This window comes from Benincasa hispida, chromosome 11, assembly GCF_009727055.1.
Source record: "Benincasa hispida cultivar B227 chromosome 11, ASM972705v1, whole genome shotgun sequence".
NCBI classification, from domain to species: Eukaryota; Viridiplantae; Streptophyta; class Magnoliopsida; order Cucurbitales; family Cucurbitaceae; genus Benincasa; species Benincasa hispida.
Window position 1 is genome coordinate 66,817,262 of NC_052359.1, and position 17,479 is coordinate 66,834,740.

The window sequence follows — 17,479 nt, forward strand, 5'->3', positions numbered from 1 at the left end:
TTATACTATATTTGCAAATTTTTTAAAATGTCATTATATACTTAATTATTAGTATTATCCATTACCTTAAAAAAATGACATTACAAAAACCAACCTAAAGTATGGTGACAATTACTATTACACCCTTAAACTTATACAAGTCTAAAATTGTAACCTCAAACTTACATAATTATAAAAATATAACAATTGAATAAGTTTAAATGTTCAATTTTACCATTTGAAGGTCCATTTTCTACAACAAATATAAGTTTAATGGTCTGATTTTAACCGTTTGAGGATCCAATTTTTACAATTGAAAATTTGAAGGGAAGGGGTAATTGCAATTAGCAATTTATTCTAAAAAAATTCATTATAAGTCAAAACTGTTCAACAGGCTCATGGCAGAATGTTTCCAAATACGAGAAGCAGCAGCTACATAGACAAAATTTTTCATTGAAAGTGAAACACAATGGAAAACAACCTATTACGTTCCAGCAAATGGGGGTTCTGATAGCTTTGCTTCCACAGGCTGCTTCTCTGCTTGAATTTTGTTTCTCTAGAAAGAGAACTTGAAAGCGCCAGCATTGGAATCTGCCACAGAGTCCCAAAAAGAAAGTTTCTTCTGTTTGGTCGCCTTCTCTTCGGATTTCCGAGCCAACTGATCAACGGTTCCGGGGAAAGAAGCATCGATAGCATTTTTAAATTTATCATACAGATTCACACGATCTTTTGTTCCAGAAACCAACATGCTTGCATTTGGTCTTTTAAGGAAATCCAAGACATTCAATAGATTTCTTCTGCAAATCAGAAACTGAGAATCAACATAGACATCTCATTCACACCAAATGGAACTATGGAAATGAGAAAGCTAAAGTACACCAAAGTTTACTCAATATATGAAGGTGCATATTAACTTAGGGAGATCTTTGCGTCACCCAAACTCTCCCTCAAGGCTAACTTATAGAATGCCTAAAGTAACTACCAACTTTTACTCCCCATCCCGACCTCTTGGCAGACTTACTCGAACAAGCATCGGCCGTGCCCCTGTGTCCTAGGCCGTCCTCAGTACTGTCATTTTTTAATAGTATTACCATTTAAAAAACAATTTAGCATCAGCCGTCAGGTTTATCACAAAGAAATAGAAATATGCCATAGAGGGACACAATGGACAAGATTAGCTAATGATTTCTGACGGAAGTTAATCATATCATATGAATGCTACTCTTCAAAAGAAATGGCGAGTCTGGCAATAACTACAAGACTTACAACAGAGGATCATATTCCTATATATCACAAACTATAGGACTGAACTGCCTAACCATTCATATTACATTTCTAAGTTTCTTCATTTCCAAGCATTATACCCTTCCTCCTGGCTTTTCTCACACATGATTTATCAACGATTACAGGAACAGCAAAAGCAAATGATTTATTTATTTGGTATGTAACATAGAGTAACTTATTTACCTGCTGACATAATTCTGTGTGATGGCAATGGACTCCTCCAAGTTTATCACCAAATGCCACCATCCATTTGGCACAAAGATCACTTCCCCAGCCTTGCAGATGCACTCTATAGGCTTCTTTTTCCAAGTCTTGGTTGCAGCATAAAAGTTCATGAACCATTCAATAATCGAAACAGGGCAAGCGACTTCAGCACCGTCTGGGCTGGGGTGTACTCCAGGCGGAACTACATCAGGTGGAAACAAAACCCACTTCTTGGACCCCTTAATCACCGCATTCCAAGCTGAGGTTGAATTAGGATCTATGTGGAACGACGAGCCAGATCCTGACGGTCCAATTATAATCCATCGATGATCTGGCCTTTCCTTCCCCAAAACACCAAATAAATCTTCTTTGAAGTACTCTGGAACATCATATTCCGATCCCAATCTCGGAACCTTGTCTGCAAATTTGGGGTCAAACAGGTATAATGGTCTCTCCTCTCTTGCCTGATCAGAGTACAAAAAGAACTCCTCAAGCTTCATATCTACAGGCCCAACTGAAAATCTAACATCACCACACAATTGAATCAAATAATCTCTATTCCACTTTTCCCTGGCCACCCAATTATCCAAACATCCCTCCAACAACACAGGCTTATTTGGTTCTTCAAAGTTCAATACAAATTCTTCAACTGAAATCCCTTTTCTTCTAACAATGTTATCTCTTTCGAGCCACTCAGGTTTCATTTCAAGGTTAGCACAAAGCCAACTCTGAAAAAGATGATCAGAATAGAAATCCCTCACTCTCAAACCCGATATGCCAATAACAGAATCATCAAATGAAGGATGAAAAGCAGCTAAATAAGTAGATTTCCAAGTTTTATTATAAAGAAAACCACCTTTAATATTATCCAACACAAGATTCCTCCAAAGAGGCTCATGATTAGCAAAAACATACAACGATTTGCTCACACTAGCCAAAACCCCTAAATGGGTAGCATCGAGGAACCCTAAAACATCAAGAACAAGTTCGTCAGTCAAAGTCTGCATATTACCCAGACCTGTATTTCTCGTGTTAATGGTGCCTGAAGCGAGATAGAGATTTCCTAATGGTTGGACCCCATGATTGGAAGATGTTGCAGAGGATTTGAGGCCGAAACCAAATTCACCGTCCTCTTCTTTGCATTCCCGAATTTGGGACTTTTTGGAAACGGAATTTCGATCTCGAGAAACAGCTTTGCTCTTGATTTTCCTGTCAGTAATTTTCTTGCTTTTCTTCCTCTTTATGGCGCGAGAGAGCAGAGTTTTGGAGCTTAACATTTGTGGAGATCTTCGTGGATCCGATGAAAATGGAAGAAGCTGAAATCTCTGTTGGCCGAGGTTTGCTGGCGCTGCCGCAGGGTTTGGGGGTTTTGGCGACGAAGTTACAAGAATTTGCCGATACTTCTGCCCAAAATGGTTGTTTTGGTTTTGCTGTCTCTCTCTTTAGGATTTTTCCTTTTTTTTAAAAAAAAAAAAAATACCAATTCACACCCTAAATTGATATGTTGTCTAAATTAAACACCAACGTATCAATTTATCCTCTCTATGCTGTCAGCTTAGACTATTAATTGATACTTTTACCTACGGCCTTTTTTAATATAAATAATTATTTAAAAATATTTACACTTTATATAAAATGGAAAAAATGAAGTACAAAGCACTTTTTTAATTTTTTTTTATAAAATATAAATATTTTTGAGATTTTTCTATTTATAAAAATTTTTCTAATATATACTCATTCTATTCACACTAAAATTTTGCCTTTTCATAGAAAATTATTTGATGTTGTTAGTTAAGAAAATTTTTAGTACTACAGGAGTGAAAATATTATCTTATTAGATCCAAGAATGTTAACATGACAATCAATTAACGGAATACTAATATTACAGTCAGAGAAAATTTTCCATGTTACGGGAGTATGAAAATTTTTTCTTGTTAGACTCATATTATTATTATTAAAAAAATGTTGATATGACAATTAATTAATTGAAGTAGTACTCATATTACCGGTAGTAAAAATTTGCAGTTTTATAAAAACATGAAAATTCTCTTATTAGACTCATATATTAATTAAAGAATGTTGACATAACAACTAATTAATAGAAGTAATTCTCATATTAAAGTTAGTGAAAATTTCTCATATTATGAGAGTGAAATTTTTTTTACCCATATAATTATTAAAGAACGTCGACTATGACAATCAATTAATCGAAGTAGAAGTTATAGAAGTGGGCTTTGAGAGCCTTTACTTAGGACTTGGCAACATAGATCTCAATTCTCGTACCAACTCCTTCAAGCCATTTGCTGGCACAAGAGGTCCAAAAACATATGGATTTTCGTCCTTAAATGAAAGCTAGCAATCCACAAAATATAAACTACATTTGGGTATTTAAATCAATTCATAATAGTTTTTTTTTTTTTTTTTAAGATTTTTACCTAAAAAATCATGTTTGAGTCGTGTTTTTCAAAAATATCTTTAATTTTATATTTTTCCGATAAAGATTTTTAGTGTTATTTTTTATAAATTTACCTTTTTTATTTATTTTTTTATTGTCATTTTTTATCATTATTTTGTATGTAATTATCATTTTTCATTAATTAGTCACCTTTTTGAGTCATTTAACGTGCTTTAGATTGGCTTAATAATGGATTGAGATTTCATCTTCTAATACATTTTTAATCTTTTTTTATGTAAAAATTCTTTTTAATCATTCTACTTCTTGCTCTTCTTCATCTCCCTCTTCTTGGTCGTAAAAGGTTTGTGTTTTTTTTTCTCTCCATTATCTAATTTCTTCATGCATTTTCTTATTTCTTTTTCTTCTACTTTCTTCATGCACTATTCACCCTCCTCTTCTCCATCTTTATTTTTTTTTTCCTTCATTTTTTCATGTTACTCACATCATTCTTCTTCTACAATTCTTTTTTTTTTCTCCATTTTCCCATGCTTTCAATTTTGTTTTCCTCATGCATTCTCTTCTTCCCCCCCAAAACCCTATATATTTCTTCATACATTTCATCTTTTTTGGTTTTCTTTGGTTTTTATTTTTTTTCAGTTTCTTTTGCATATTCAATAAGTTTTTTTTCCTCAATATTGAAATGGATTAGTTGTAAGTGCTTAAATTTTGTATATACATTATTATTTTTAGATGCAATATATTATTTTGTATAGTGTGTGACACAGAGAACTAGTTGTTTATATAGTTTTTTTTTTTTTTTTCATTTTTATCATTTTATCTTTGACACAAAGAACTAGTTATTTATATACATTTTATACCGTTTGTGTATTTTGTTAATTTTAGGTATACTAAGGTATATATTGATTTTGTTGTTAATATGTTTGTATTTTAAAATATATATGATATATGAGCTATTTTAAAAATCATTCTGCATATATGATTTTTTTATGTATTGCATTTTATAGGAACTCTTACTGTTCCAATTCTATATACTAAAGTATATATTGATTTTGTTGTTATATCTATTTGTATACTAAGGTATATATAATATATGAGTTATTTTGAAAATATTTCTGCATATATGATTTATTATATACTACATTTTATAAGTACTCTTATTGTTTCAATCTTATAAATGAGAGAGATAATTATATTAAATACAAAGTAGCTGAAATAGATTTTCATCATCAAATGTCCTTTACTGAGTTTCAACAATTAGTAGTTAATAAGATGGTAGTGTAAGCAATTGTGGTAACATTGAGATTTTTGCGTGCGTTGGATCAAAGAATTTTATGAAGGATTTGAGATCATAATTGAAGAACAAACATGGTTAGTGGCCCCAAAGTCAATAATCCAAGTAGAATCATCATCATCCACTAAACAGATTTCCAATACAAGTAAATCATATTTACCTTGTTTGGCCTTCTTCTTTTCTACCAAATATTTGGGACAGTTCCTCTTCCAATGACCATTTTGGTTGCAATGGAAACAGATTCCTTTTGCAGCTCTGATGGGTTTTCTACCCCTATGAGCAGCAACTATGGGGTTAGCTTTCCTCTTTCCACCCTTTTTCTTCTTCCACTTTTTAGTGCCAGAAGAAGATACATACTTAGTTCTAGAGGTCGAACCTTTATGGAACCTTTTAGAAGATGAAGCAACATTTGCTTCACCCTTCTACTCCTTGATTTTCAACAAGGATTGGAAGATCTGTAGCTCATTAAGTAGAGTGGTCAGGTTGTAGTCAATCATGTTCAAAACAGCATTGCTATGAAAATGCAGGAAACTTTCAGGTAAAGATTCCAGTATGATGCTAACCTAACTGGATTCATCGATGCTCGACCCATTCATCTCTACTACATTGAATTGGACCATCATGTTGAGAACGTGTTCTTGAACAAATGCTCCTTCTTACATACGAGCATTAAAGATGTGCTTTAGAGCATCATGCCTGAGCTGTGTAGACAGTTATCCGAACATTCCCCTCAGAGACTCCATGATCTCACGAGCTGTGAGCATGGGCTCATGCTTCTTGACCAAGACTTCATTAAGGCTTGCCAAGATATACGCCCGGGCCTTTTTATTCGCTTGTGTCTAACGATCATATGCTTCCCAAACATTTTGAGGAGCATTGGCAATTGGAATGGGAGGACGATCCTTCATCAGGACAAAGTGAAGATTATCGATGATCAGAATTTTGTTGATTGCCAACTAGCGTAAATCTCTCCCGTTAACTATCCGCGGCGAGTAAACGTAAAGTAGTAGTAGCCATTTTAAAGATTTTGCTAAAAAAGAACAAACTATTTTAGTCTACTTACATTAAACCGCTTAAGACAACCAATCAAATTCTAGAAAAATAGTCTAGTGTACCCTAAGTTACATTTATTTTGCAACGATGTTTCAGTGAGGTAGGACAAAAGTCACCGTATGGTGATCAAGTGCCCCTTCACTAAAATGAGACATTTGAAGCTCTAATGGTACTTGGATAATTAATTAAACTTTTTAGTTAAATTATTCAACTTCCATTAACTATCGGTCACTCCACTAAAGACCGACAGCTGCACTCTTCCCACTACAGATATATTTCTATGTTCATTGGATACAACCAATCAATAATGCGATGAATCTTCACAAATTGCTCGTAAGTACAACCGGACCAAATTACCATTTTTCCCATGTAGTTACATTTAACTCCTTAAGTACCACTGATTCCTTTAATGAACAATAGTCCAACTATGACCAAGTCCCTCTCGGGGTAAGAGAGGGTGTGGCCACATTGTCCAAGCTCCGAAATTAGCCCTTAAGGGAGCAATTTGTCTACTTACCTCAACATCAAGAAATGAGTGAATTTTGTCTTATTTAGCTGTGTTCCTAACTCTCCAATAAGATGAATCCTAAAATGGTAGGCTTATTGAATTGGCAATCTGGTCACTCTCACCCATACAAATCAAGGGACCACCTTCAGGAGTAGGAGTTCACAACTCACTCAGGATTCAGGTCATGTCACCTATGGTCATCCGAGTGAAATGTAAGTCTCTACTATTAACGGTGTTATATAATAAGACTAATCATTTCCTGGTCCGGTCTTATACAAACTCTTTGTATAAGACACCCCCGCTCACATTTCTCCACGTGAATGATCAAAATTAGATCATTTATAGCACTTTACAACACTTGTAACATCTACAAAATATCTTATATTCGTAGTGTCACAAGGATAAGATACCCATGAAGGAACTCTTATCAAAGAGAACCAGTGAGCGGAAGCAAATCGTTCTAGACCCCATTGTGAAAGAACACACAAATTTACAATCAAACAGTAGCAGTTATGCATAAACTTTAAATTACAACATGTTTTAAGAAGAAAATACAAAAGATCGAGTGAACATACCCTTGAAGAACTTTTCTTCTAGTATCCCTCAATCAAACTCAACTAAGCGTCCAACAGCACGAACGCAAACCAGTGAATAGCACGAACTGTAGAATCCTCTAACACAATCGAGTGGAACTCGACCCTTGACCCTCGAACAGCAAATAGACACTACCACGAGGTTACCTTGGTATTCTCGGTGTGAGAATCCAGGAGTTGTAGAGTCTTTTTGGATTTGGTAGAAGGAATGAGGAATTAAACGATCGTGTAGACGATCGAGCAAGTGGGAGAAGACAGGAGTTTATCATGTAGACTTAGGTACTTGATCGTTTAGTATCGAGCGACTATCGTATAGAAAAACTCTATGCACGATCATTTACTCTCTCAAACTATTGTATAACTTTTTTCCTTTTTAGCGTTCACTTATGAAAAAATGAAAACGATTTTTATTTTATCCATCAGTTATCATAACTGATTAAAACTTCCCACTAAGTTGATTATTAGGTGAAAAAACCAAAACCAATATCAACATGGTTGTATAGTTCAACATGTAGTGGTGTAAGCGTTGCGAGGCTCATGGTTAAACACAACCACTTTTTTTTAGAACCGTATACCTTGTCTTATAATCAATGAACTTCTTGTCAATCTCGTATATTGCTCTTTCTTTCCTACCAGTTTCATCGGCTAACCAAGGACAGACATAACTCATGGATGCTTTCATTACTTTCAGATGCATCGGGAAAGATCGACTAGGCGTTGGCGGTACCAGGATGGGAGGATTGAATAGATATTTCTTCACTTTGTCAAACGCCCTTTGGCATTATCTCATAATTGATTTGATTTTAAATCAATATTATATTTATAACCTATAGTTTTAATATCACATCTCATGCAATATATAAACCATAGTTCTTTTTCTCCTACATTGCATTTAATATAAATCATATTTATATTAATTCCTCCAAATAATGTATCTAATACATCAAACCAATTATATCACATATAATTGAATCGATTTAATTATAGCATATATAATCAAATTTCCTCTTGTTAATTTGAACATTTCAAACTAACCCAAAAATTAATTCTCAACATGAATCCATTGAGCTACCAAGGGGACCTTATGAACCTGTAGCTTGAAGCTCCAACGGTACGTGAATAGCTGACTAAACTCTTTAACCACGATGTCCAATATCGTTAACGTCGGACACTCCACTAAAGACTGACAGCTGCACTCTTCGCACTACAAATATATTTTTGTGTCCATCGGATATAACCAACCAAAAGTACGATGACCCTTCACAAATCGCTCATAAGTACAACTGGGCTAATTTACCATTTTGCCCCTATAGTTACATCTAACTCCTTAAGTGCCACTAATTCCTCTAATGAACAATACCTCATAGTCCTACTATGAGTAAACTCTTCCCAAGCCAAGAGAAGGTGTGTTGTCATATTGTTCAAGCTCCGAAATCAACCCTCAAAGGAGCAATTTATCTAATTACCCATGCTTCAAGGAAGAGTGAATTCCCTCTTGTGTAGCTGAGTTCCTAACTCCTCAAATAGACGAATCCCCAAAGTGGTAGGTTTGAGTCGGCGATCTGGCCACTCACACTAATGCAAATCAAAGGACCGTCCTCATAGGCAAGAGTTCACAACTCACTCAAGATTAAGGTCATGTTACCTATGGTCATCCTAGTGAAATAAAAGTCGTCATGAACAGTGTTATATAACAAGACTAAACATTTCATGGTTCGGTCTTATACAAACTTCTTTCTATAGAGCATCCCCGCTCGCATGTCTAATACATGAATGGTCAGTATCAGATCATTTGTATCACTTTACAACATTTGTAATATCTACAAAGCGGACCACACTCGTAGCGTCACAAGGATAAAGTTTTCCTCCTTTATCCATATACTACAGACCATTTAAGTTATCACTTAAAGCACAATCCACTTGTATGTCTCCACATACATGCTTCAGTTACAACAACAACCAAGGATCTTAGTTTATTGGTTTGTGGTTAATGCAACTAAAATATCTCATATTTCACATACTGTAGTGAATAAAATATCTTATATTATTACATCACAAAGAGTTTGTTCATACAGGTGTTTACAAACTACAGAACCCTACAAGATTTAGGGCATCAACCCCAATAACCCAATCTTATTCACTACTACAGACTATTTAGGTTATTATTCAAACAATATCTGTCTCTATGTCTCTACATACTTGTTTAAATTAAATAAAATAACCTGGAATCTTAGTTTATTGGATTGAGTGTATACTCATAAAATAATAAATATTTTATTAATAACAATTTGTTTATACTGTGTTTACAAACTACGAGAATACAAGAGATTTAGGACACCAATCTCAACAAATCTATAAGTTAAATTATATACGATATAATAAACTATAGGTTATATATTATATGGGATCTAACATATAGTATGGATTTAGTTATATTAAATTAGTTTAATATAATTGAATTTAGTCTGAATTTTGGATTCAAGTTTATAACTCCTTGGGAGTTATTGAGGCAGCTAAAGAGATGGGTGGTTGGTTTAATTGAGCTTGATATTCATTTTAAACACAGAAGTGTTTTGTGCAGTTCTCTCCTTATTATCTTATTCCCTCTGCAAAACAAATTCTGATCTCATATTCTCCCTACATCAAAATTAAAAGGTAAGCCCACGAAAGTCTGTGTGATTCTCACCTTGAGAATAATGAGGAAGACGTTGCGGTGACGTCCCCATTGTTGCTGTTGTGTTGGAGTTGTCGAGTTCGAGAGAAGCAATGGAGATCATGTTAGTGTTCGTGCAGTAGAGAGGAAACGAGAAGATGGTTCTTCAAGGGTATGTGATATCCCTTATCTTTTCTGTAATTTCACAGTAAAAGCATGCTTAGGGGATTATGTTTATCCAGTTGTTTCCATCACTCTACTTTTAAAGTTCTGTAAAAACAAAATTAGAGGCACGAATGCATTCATACCTTTGGCGGCTTCGGGAATTCTATCCCTTCAAAATGCACCTTTTTTTTGTCCTTGATTGCTCCGTCTCTTTGTTGACTATTGATTGCAGAAGTAGAAGATGGAAAAAACATGGTTCAGACTGAAACCCCCTTTCAATCGACAACTGGTTTATACCGAAGATGGGTCAAAACATGGTTTATACCAAAGATGGAACAAACTGCGGTTGTTTGTTCACTTGTACATGTAATATATTCCGTTGTTTATTTGTACATATCAATTTATTGATTTTTTTTTATGAATTAATCGTTATTTTAAATATACCTTAGAATATTTTGACGGATTCATGATTATTTTAAATATACTTTATAATATTTGGACGGATTCATGATTATTTTAAATATACCTTAGAACATTTTGTTAGGCATTTGAAAATATTCTAACCAATGTATGAAATATACTACGATTTATAAATTAGAGATTGACTCAATGCTTACATAAATCACAGTATAAACCAATATATGAAATATACTGCAATATATAATTTACACCACAGTATATATATCTTAATACAATAAGTCTAAATAAAAAAAAAACTCATTTATATCAAATAAACGAATACATATACCACAGTATATATCAAATTTCCTACAAAAACTAAAAAAAAGCAAGCATAATCACAGTATATGTAAAAGATAGGAAAAAATAAAGTTCATCTTCATATAGGGTTTTATAATACATAACCCTCCATCTTCATCTCTTCTTCTTCTTTAGCCATGGCTACCACAGATCTCTCTCCCCGTCGTCGTCAATCAAATTTGCTCATCCCGTCGTAACGTCGACCAAATCTACTCAACCTATCACCGTCGATTCGCCCCACGCCGTCCACGCCATCGATTTGTCCCAAAGTCGTTCGTGCCACCACGTGTTGAGCCATCAATTCGCCCCACGTCGTCATCTACCACCTACAACTCACATCGCCGAAATGAGAAAAGAGAGTAAAGAGAAAGAAATGAGTGTGAATTATGGGAGAGAGAATATATGAAATATATTATTGGGGGAGAGAGAATATACATGAGAGAGTATATATATATATAACGTAGGTGAGGACTAAATTATAAATAATCACTGATATTAGTGAAAATAGAGAGACCAATAGATTTTTTTTTTTTTTTTTGTAAAAAATGAAATGTTCAAAACATTAACGTAATATGTGTCTATTCTTAAAATCTTTTATGTAGAAATCACTTCTTGTAATCTTAATGAAATGTGGACCTCGCTATAAAATCTGTATTCAATATACGTAATCCTATTATAGAGGAAAGGATCATCGATGTAATTAATTTTGATTATTATATGGGATCCACATCCTCTTTTTTTCATCCTTTATTATTTTCATTACGTTTTCCGTGAGAGTAAAGGCGTTTGTTGGATTTCTTTAGCAATAAATATGGGCCAAATTTAGCAACGCATTTATCTCCACACACCAAAAAAAAACAACTTTGATAACGCAGACGCATTGGCCAGAATGGCAAATTTGGGAGTTGTTTCCCAAATTACAGAAATTGGCGAAGAGAGGTTTTCCTCCAATTTGCTTAAATGTGAATTCGGAGAGGCTGTCGGACTAAGTTTAGCCAAAAGTTTCACATGTTTTTTTCCTAAAGAACATTTTGGTTGACAATATGGATTTGTTTGATGTTTTTAGATTCAATGAATTTAGTAAAGATGTGTTCATTCGAACTGTACAACTTCTTAAAAACGACTTTTTTTATATTTTTAACATATCTAAATTTTAAAATGCAACATTATGCTAAAACATATATATATATAAGAATGATTATTCATATTATAAACTCAATTATTTTTTAAAATTTAAAATCATTGTTATATAATTTATTGAAATAATAATTAATAAGAAAATTAACTAAAATATGTTCATAAATAAATTAGTTAAGAGTATATATTCAACCTAAAATTTGACGGTAACTACAACCAATCCCAACCAATCAATAATTGCTTTAATTAGAATCTAATTCTTTAATATACTATCAAACACATCTTAAAACATTAAGTATAACTTTATTTTAATTGAATCCCTTATTTGGATATTATTTTTTTAAACTCTAACATGTGTAGATAGAAATATTTACCAAACATAGATTGACCACAAAACAGACTCCAAATATTATTTTCATTCATATTAACTAGTTGAACTACGTTGAGATTTGCTTTTAGCCAAATTCTAAAGATTGTTAGTTGAAGTGGTAGAGGTAGAAGTATGGATATTATTCTTGTACTAAACTTTCGCCACCCATAACAGACCTAATCCTCTCCTCTCAACTAGAGAATTTTCAATTGGTAGACAAGGATACTGTCACAGCCATGAAATAACAAGAATTAGAGGCCACAGGACACTGTACAATTCAAACAAGAAAAGGAAAACGGACAAGAAATTTAATGTTAAAGCAAAGGGCAAGCGGAAGGTATAGATTGCAACAAACTAGCCACCACAAGTTAAAATCTTGGAAGTGAGTAGTCGAAAGCAAAGTGGTCGAAAAGGAAGGCAGCAATTGCATTCAACTGGCTAAATCATTCTTCAATCTGAAATATACAGGTGAGGACTATCAGACGATAGGTTCCTTGAGCAGAATTCGTCAAAACAAAACGACCAAAGCATTCCTATATATCATATCTGAGCTTTACAGATCAACCAGCAACGTACAATCAATCAAATCCCCAAACAATGAAATAAACGAACAACTTGCATGCTACCCTTTCCTGCTGCTACAATGAATCCAAAAAAGAAAAACCAAAAGCGAAAATATATTCACTTGACATACACATATTAGGGATGTCGGGTTCGATTGGCTATGAACATCGGGTAAGCTGTTTCAAACTTGTGTGCTCGAAAGACATCTCCACTGCCGCCCGTGTTGACCCTTTTCAAGAAGCATTAGCAAGCCAACACCATTTGACAACCCAAACAAGTACCTACAGTTCCATAAGAGAGATGAATAATGGTGGTAAAAACAGTGGCATCATAGACTTTCTCATTAAACTCATGCGAAAGTAGAATGATATACTTTGTAAGAATGTTTTGGATCACTTAATCAACACGAAAGTCTAACAAGCTAGAGACTTCCCACAACATTGTTATCTTCTACAAATCTACAGATTAAACATTGGTTTGGTAGTAATCTAGTTAAAACAACAATGCAAACAGCGAACTTTATCTCCCCAGTCCCCAGTCCACCTCCATGGCAGTGATAGCACACATGAATAAATAATTGGAACATGTCTAACAGAATTCAACTATTCAAGCGAACAGCTAAAGGATAAAAGGAAGAAAATCAAGATAGATCCTTAATTAGCTGTCATGTAGTATGGCAAGAAGCTACTTACTTGCTACGACGGGCTTTTCTTTTCCAGAAAACAAAGGATACAATCCACTGCATTCATAAAAGGTGGACGAGAATTAGATGGAAGTATGAGCAAAAGAAACATCAGATAAAGGCAATGTCAGATGCATACGTTCATAATCCACAATCAAGCCAGCATTCGACAAGCATACCATGGTTCAAATGACTAACGAAGTACAAATATAGAATGTGACAACACAAACCAATTGGAAGAAGTATAAAGTATTTTCATGGAAACAACATAAACACAGCTAAATCACCTTAAAAACTGCCATGAAAGAAAAGCTTCCCATAACAGATGGCTTCTTCACCACTACTTGCCTTTCTGGTGCCATCCCCTTATATAGATGTTGAGCTATTTCTTTCAGTAACACCAGTTGGGCTTTATCTGTTCGCATTGTAATAATCGCTTGCCTCATTGATTCTCTGTCAGCTTCAAGTGCCTGAAGCCTCAAATAAAGTTTTTTGACTTCGGGATCTCCCACATCAACTTGATTCAGTGATCCTCTGGGTGTTGTTAGATAGTCTTCATAAATACCAACCGCTGGTTTGGACTCATGAAAACCATTATATGTTGCTCCATTGTGAATAGAGTCGATGGTATAAACTCTATCACTCATGTCATCTCCAACTTCTGATGCATTATCCATTTTTCTCAAATTAGAGTAGTCGTCACTCTGAGAGACGTGTTCCTTCTTGAAGCTTGATGTGTATCTTGGAGATTCATTCACTTGGGGCATACCCATGAAGAAACTTGAATCGTTGGAAAACTTCCTGGAATGTCTTGGCCTCCTAGGAGATTGCCCCACAATCACCTTCTCTAAAACGTTCTTTGTACCGAAGAAGTCCCCATCCAGCTGATTGTAGCTAGAACTTCTCTCCAATTGGCTGATCCTATTTCCCAAATTCACTACATGATCTCGATTGCGTGGGGTTTCACCAAAGGGATATTTCTCAATATCAGCAATATCGTTATCTTGGTCCAAAGGACCTTGAGCCTCATTTAAGTTGCATCTTAGAGGAGGGTAATCATACATGGGAGATTCACACTGGGCCTCATATTCCACTGTATTCTGGCTACAACTTTGCTGACCCCTCTCACCATCGGCTTCGGCTTCCGTTAGCCCATAACTCAACATCCTATGTTTATATGCTTGTATCTCGCAAGTGAGAGACTGAATAGCTTGCTCTCTCTTATATAACAAATCCTCATATGCTACAAGCTCCTGTTGATCATGTGCCATCTTCTCTTCTGCAAAGCGTTTGAATTGCCGAGCCTCCATTTGGATCTCTGCCTTCTCCCTTTGCAATCTCAATATCATTGACATTGCCTCATTAGCAGCTGATGAAGAAGCATTCCTCTCCTCTTCGAGTTCAGTATACAAGTCCTGAATTGCTTCTTTTTGACTGCTAACCATCTCCCGCAATGCGTTGCATTCATTCTCAACTTCTACCCGTATAACAGAAAAGTTATCCAACCCAACAATAGCGAATGGGCTATTTGAATCCAACTCATCATACTTTCGTTTTACAGATCGAATCCAAGTAGTCGACGGCCCAGTAGTAGACAACGAACAACTACACGGACAATTACAGCATTTCACCAAATCCAATGAAGATGGAAGTGCCTCCGAATCCATAAACCAATGTGCATTCAAACTCTAATCAATTAGAATAGAAATTCCAACACAATTCGATTCTACAACTAAAGATAAATGTGGAATTCTGAATATAATTCTCTCCCCTCCAGAAAAGCAGCTCTTCTTCCTCCAAGATCAGAAACAAAGGGAACAGAACTACCTGATAGAGAAGATGAAACGAAGTCAGAACTTAATAATATGAAATCTTCATACCACTACAACCACCTAGATCAACAAACAGAGAAAACAACGAACGTTCACAAAAACATCATTAGCGAACCCTTTTCTCCTCCAATTTCAAAAATCATTTCCGCGAAACCAAATAGAACAAAACCATAATATGAAACGAGCAAAAGTAAGAAACCGCCATACCTTAAAAGAGCCTAAAATGACCGGAGAAGGCGATGAAAGAGCTGAGAATCACAACCCGTTCGTATTTTCCCGCGAAAATTCCATTTCCCTCGAACAAAATCTGATTCGAAAACGTGAAATTAAAGAAACCCAGAAGCCAAAAAACGACCCAGATTACAGAAAACCTTCCCCTACTTCTTCGAATCACAAAATCAAGCTTATAACCCGAAAAGAGAAAAAACACAGGGGAATACCAAAGCGGGGAAAGCTTTCTCAGAGGGAAACAGAATTTGGAGGGGAAGAGAAGAAGAACGATTTGGAAACCCTAAATTAAATGAAATTCTTTGTCGTATCAGGTCTCTTTCATTTGGTTTCTCGATTTCTGCGATATTCTTGATGAGAGAGAGAAGAAAAAAGTTTGAGCAGAGAGAAATGGACACGAACGAGAGAGAGATAGGAAGGAGATGGACGGCTAGATTTCGGAGTGAATCGCCGATCCGTTGGAGGTTAGTTTGTCGGAGCTTTTTTACCAACTAATTATCTCGTCATTTCCATTATGATTTTCCTTTTTTAAAATTTTATCTTCTACAAAATTGCAAAATCATCCCTTAACTATCCCATTATTACAATCTCATTCTTGAATTTTTACTTCCATTTATTATCCATCTAAACTTATCAAGTTGTTGAATTTAGGTCGGTTTAGATTTACTAAAGAAAAAAAAATTATTTTCTTTTAAATCATTTTTAATTAAACTGGGTTGATACACACCGTTAAAAATACACTTTAAAAATACTTCAAAATTATTTTGAATAATTATCAAACATTTCAATTTTTTACAAAAGTAATTTATTTTCAAAAATACTTGAAAAGTTAAACCAAACATGCAAACACACCTTTCAACACTTGAATCCTCTTTGAATTATAATTACTGTTATTTTCAAACGATTAATAGCAAAATTCAATCAGGAAAACTCACTTGACTTTTACGTGCATTCGACCGTGAATTTATAATTTCAGAGAAGGAAGATGACCTAGAAGACAAGAAAAGAAAACACTAGTATGGTGTCGGCCACATAACCTCTAATGCTTAAGTTAGTATTTAGCAAAAAGTCAGAGCAAGCTAGAGATAGGGGAGAAAAACTTATCTAAAGGTGTCTATGTCCCCCTATATTAACTATTGGTGGATTTTGGATCCTAAACCTAAAAAGGATTAGAAAAAATAAGGAGGATTAGAAAAAGTCGATTTGGTTATGCTACAAGGGCAAAGATTACGATCCACGGTAAGTGGGCCTCAATAGTCGAGGGATGCTCATCTTGGCCTCAGAGGCCAAGGCAGGCGAGTTGGACCATTCAGCCCAACTTCCTTCTATCTCTCAGTCTTTTCCTCTCTTGGTTCGTTAGTCCGTTTCATGTACTTCTCCGATTCTCACATGACGATCGTTTTTTCGCGAACTAAAATTTTTTTTGTCCAAGACCATCCATAACACAAACCACTGAACTGTGAAATTGTTACCATCAAACCATAACCTTATGTATCAATTTTCTTCTTCTTTTTTTCACCTTAAAATAATTAATTTTGTAATTTTTCTTTTTATATCTTTTAGTATAATAAATGATAAGAAAATTCAAACCAAATATTAGTTGAAGTATGCTCGCTTCAACTATAGTTTTCAAATGCGATAGTATTTAAAAGGTAAATAATCGTTGCAATTAAACTCTTGGATATTGTAAAATACATAAACTTTCACAAATTACCAGAATTATTCTAATATAACTCTCGAACTATGAGACTATTACATTTA

The 17,479-nt window shown here is 34.6% G+C and overlaps 2 protein-coding genes across 4 annotated transcripts; both read right to left on the minus strand.

Annotated features, from left to right (window-relative positions):
• Positions 1-314: 314 nt before the first annotated feature.
• LOC120089685 (F-box protein At5g06550) lies at positions 315-2,942 on the minus strand. Of its 2 annotated transcripts, none has more exons than XM_039047047.1 (2): positions 1,447-2,937; positions 315-776 (listed from the first exon to the last, which is right to left on the minus strand). In XM_039047047.1, the coding sequence occupies exons 1-2, from the start codon at positions 2,742-2,744 to the stop codon at positions 536-538; spliced, it is 1,539 nt and encodes a 512-aa protein (XP_038902975.1). In that variant the 5' UTR covers positions 2,745-2,937; the 3' UTR covers positions 315-535. The 2 variants fall into 2 exon arrangements, with proteins under 2 accessions (XP_038902975.1, XP_038902976.1); XM_039047048.1 differs by lacking the exon at positions 315-776 and adding an exon at positions 799-1,047 and having other exon boundaries at positions 1,447-2,942.
• Positions 2,943-12,565: 9,623 nt separating this feature from the next.
• On the minus strand, positions 12,566-16,197 carry LOC120091102 (myosin-binding protein 7). 2 transcript variants are annotated; one of them, XR_005485657.1, is made up of 5 exons: positions 15,698-16,197; positions 13,946-15,485; positions 13,669-13,715; positions 13,107-13,257; positions 12,566-12,867 (listed from the first exon to the last, which is right to left on the minus strand). XR_005485657.1 is itself a non-coding variant. In XM_039048943.1 (4 exons), exons 2-4 carry the CDS (start codon positions 15,323-15,325, stop codon positions 13,158-13,160), a joined length of 1,527 nt encoding a protein of 508 aa, XP_038904871.1. In that variant the 5' UTR covers positions 15,326-15,485; positions 15,698-16,197; the 3' UTR covers positions 12,917-13,157. The 2 variants fall into 2 exon arrangements, 1 of the variants encoding a protein (XP_038904871.1); XM_039048943.1 differs by lacking the exon at positions 12,566-12,867 and having other exon boundaries at positions 12,917-13,257.
• Between the last annotated feature and the right edge of the window lie 1,282 nt (positions 16,198-17,479).